The 2,565-nt window shown below is 30.1% G+C and overlaps 1 protein-coding gene across 1 annotated transcript in view; it reads left to right on the top strand.

Moving 5' to 3' along the window:
- The window catches only part of LOC105461483, a 5,636-nt gene extending 3,205 nt beyond the window's left edge, over positions 1 to 2,431 (top strand). The window contains exons 5-6 of the mRNA XM_011707976.1: positions 1,044 to 1,141; positions 2,151 to 2,431. Coding sequence (XP_011706278.1) covers positions 1,044 to 1,141; positions 2,151 to 2,417 — 365 coding nt within the window. The 3' untranslated portion in view covers positions 2,418 to 2,431. The remainder of the gene's footprint in view (positions 1 to 1,043; positions 1,142 to 2,150) is intronic.
- Positions 2,432 to 2,565: the final 134 nt, after the last annotated feature.

Genomic DNA, 2,565 nt, shown 5'->3' with positions numbered 1-2,565 from the left:
AATTTCTCACCTAGATAGCACACAGAGTTTTAAAAAACTTAGTCATATGTCATCAATTCTGAGTTTATTTTCAGATACAAAAAGAATTCTTTTTCTAAAAATTCTGAAAAAGGATTCTTTTTGCACCTGAAAATGAACTGAGAATTGATAACATACGACTGAATATACGAATCAATTCTGTTTGAACTGTGCTATCTGGATATATACACATACTTGTTGTATAATCAAGTTTTGGACCTTGCTATATTTAATTTTCATCTAATAATATAGGACTTTCGATATTTAAAACTTAAATGTAAAAGACTAATGAGAGTCACGAGCGGTTCTTGATGCCCAAATTTTACGTATTATAACATCAAGTTACATTAAAAATATATACAGTATACGAACGTTTCGACTCATTTAGAGTCATCTTCAGCGTAATAATGTCATAACGTGCGAGAACGATAAATGATCCTCGTTCTTGATAGGATGAGTCACTGTCGACTACCTTTTCCAAAGCGGAATTCTTAATATCTAAGAGAGAAACAATCTTGGATTGATTGTTTCCTCCCAATCAGAACGAGAATCTTCATGAAATTTTGGAAATGAAATCATACAAACACACAAGTTGTATGGTCGTTAACAATTTAAGTTTATTAAAAGCGTGGTCACATGATCGCCAACAATTCAAAACTGTCCGCTTTTAATAAGTTTTAAATTATTAACGATCATACGACTTGTGTATTTGCATCATTTTATTTCAAAAGTTTCATGAGGATTCTCGTTTTGATTGGGAGGAAACAATCAATCCAATTGTTTCTCTCTTAGATATTAAGGATTCCGCTTTGGAAAAGGTAGCCGAGAGAGTGACTCATTCTACCAGGAACAAGGATCATTTAATGTAACTTGATGTTATAATACATAAAATTTGGGTACCAAGAACTGCTCGTGACTCTCATTAGCCTGTTTTACATTTAAGTTTTAATTTTCATATATTTGTGCGCTAAAGCAACAGTACAATAGATTTAAGTACATTTTTAATTAAATTTTATTTTTCATATATATGCAGGATAGCTATAGCGATAGAACATCTATGGAAACAATTCGAGCAGAACAAATGTTAATGAGATTTGAAATGTATAATAACGTAAATGCTATGGTACGTATTATAGTTATAATTTATTATCGAAAATATGCAAAAGAAGGATGCTATTTTTCCAACTTTGAACTCAATTTTCGATGTGTTCCCGACATGTGACGTACTTTTAACTAGCACCATTGGATTCTTTGTCTCAAAAACTATAAGAAACGATTATAATTTTACTTTCCGCGAGGTAAAAATCCGTCTTTTCGTAACACCCTTCTTTATATGTTATATAATATTGTATTACTCAAGAGTCTAAAGGCTATTTTATAAATGAATTACATAATTTAAGAAATAGTGTGCGGTAGTTAATACTCATTACACTGAAATGTTTGTTAAACAGATGTAGTCATTGATCTACTCGTTTTATAAATTATATTGATTACACTAGTTTACAGTAAACAATTATTTTGAACCGAACTAATTGTAAATGTTTCTCATAGATTTTTGAATGCTGAAAACGATGCCACAGGCCAAAAAATTCCAGCACATTAGATTTTTAAGTTAATTGCGATTTAATATTAAAAAAATGGCTTTTTTCACGATATTTGATTTTTTTTTATAAAGAAAGTTAACGTTATCTTGAAATTCCGATCAGAAGTCATGAATGTATTGTGTCATTCATCCCTTATAAAATTTATTTATTTTTTATTTCAATAGTCTACTTTTAAGCTATGTTATAAATTATGTTATAATTTAAATGGATTTTTCTAAGATAAATTTTTCGTCTGATGATGAAGTTACATATAATTCCTAGTTTGTGTTTATCGATACACATATACAATGTAATTTATCGTGACAGATTCCGATAAATGTACACGCATGCACGCGCGTACGGTGTCTCATTTTATCCCATCTCGAATATCTTGAAGAAAACGCATTAAAAAAAAGTTTCAGACAGAAGCTGAAAGAGAAATAATCTGAAGAGAAACAAATAATAGCAAAGTAGCCACCGATTGCATGTATAAAAGTTTATGAATTAAAAAAATATATTAAAGTTAATACTGTGATTTATATTTTTCAGAAAACATCTACAGATAATGTAATCTTCCCAAAGAGCAGATCGAGTAAAATAAAATTTGCGGTTGGAATGATTGTGACTTCTTTTAGAAGACATATTCCGAATTATACAGGCGTGATAATTGGATGGGATAAGATATATAACTCTCAATCAGGAAGAAAGTTAAAAAGTGAAGCTACTATTACCGTGACGCAACCGTTTTACATTATTCTTAGTGAAGATGGTAATACGTATTACGCTGCCGAAGGTACAAGATTACTAGATTACTAGATGCGTTTTATGTATAGGGTAAGTGTCCCTATTAGTGTGCCTTTAGGAAAATTGTTCATTACTGAATTAATTATTAAATACTGTAGCTTTCAATTTGTCTGTTTAAACTTTAAAGTTACTATCGATTTTTCAAGATCGGAAGAGCACA

The sequence above is a fragment of the Wasmannia auropunctata genome, unplaced genomic scaffold (assembly GCF_000956235.1).
Source record: "Wasmannia auropunctata unplaced genomic scaffold, wasmannia.A_1.0 LD286705.1, whole genome shotgun sequence".
In the NCBI taxonomy this organism is placed as follows: domain Eukaryota; kingdom Metazoa; phylum Arthropoda; class Insecta; order Hymenoptera; family Formicidae; genus Wasmannia; species Wasmannia auropunctata.
Note: the sequence above shows the minus strand (reverse complement) of the source record. Positions and strands in the feature narration are given on the sequence as shown.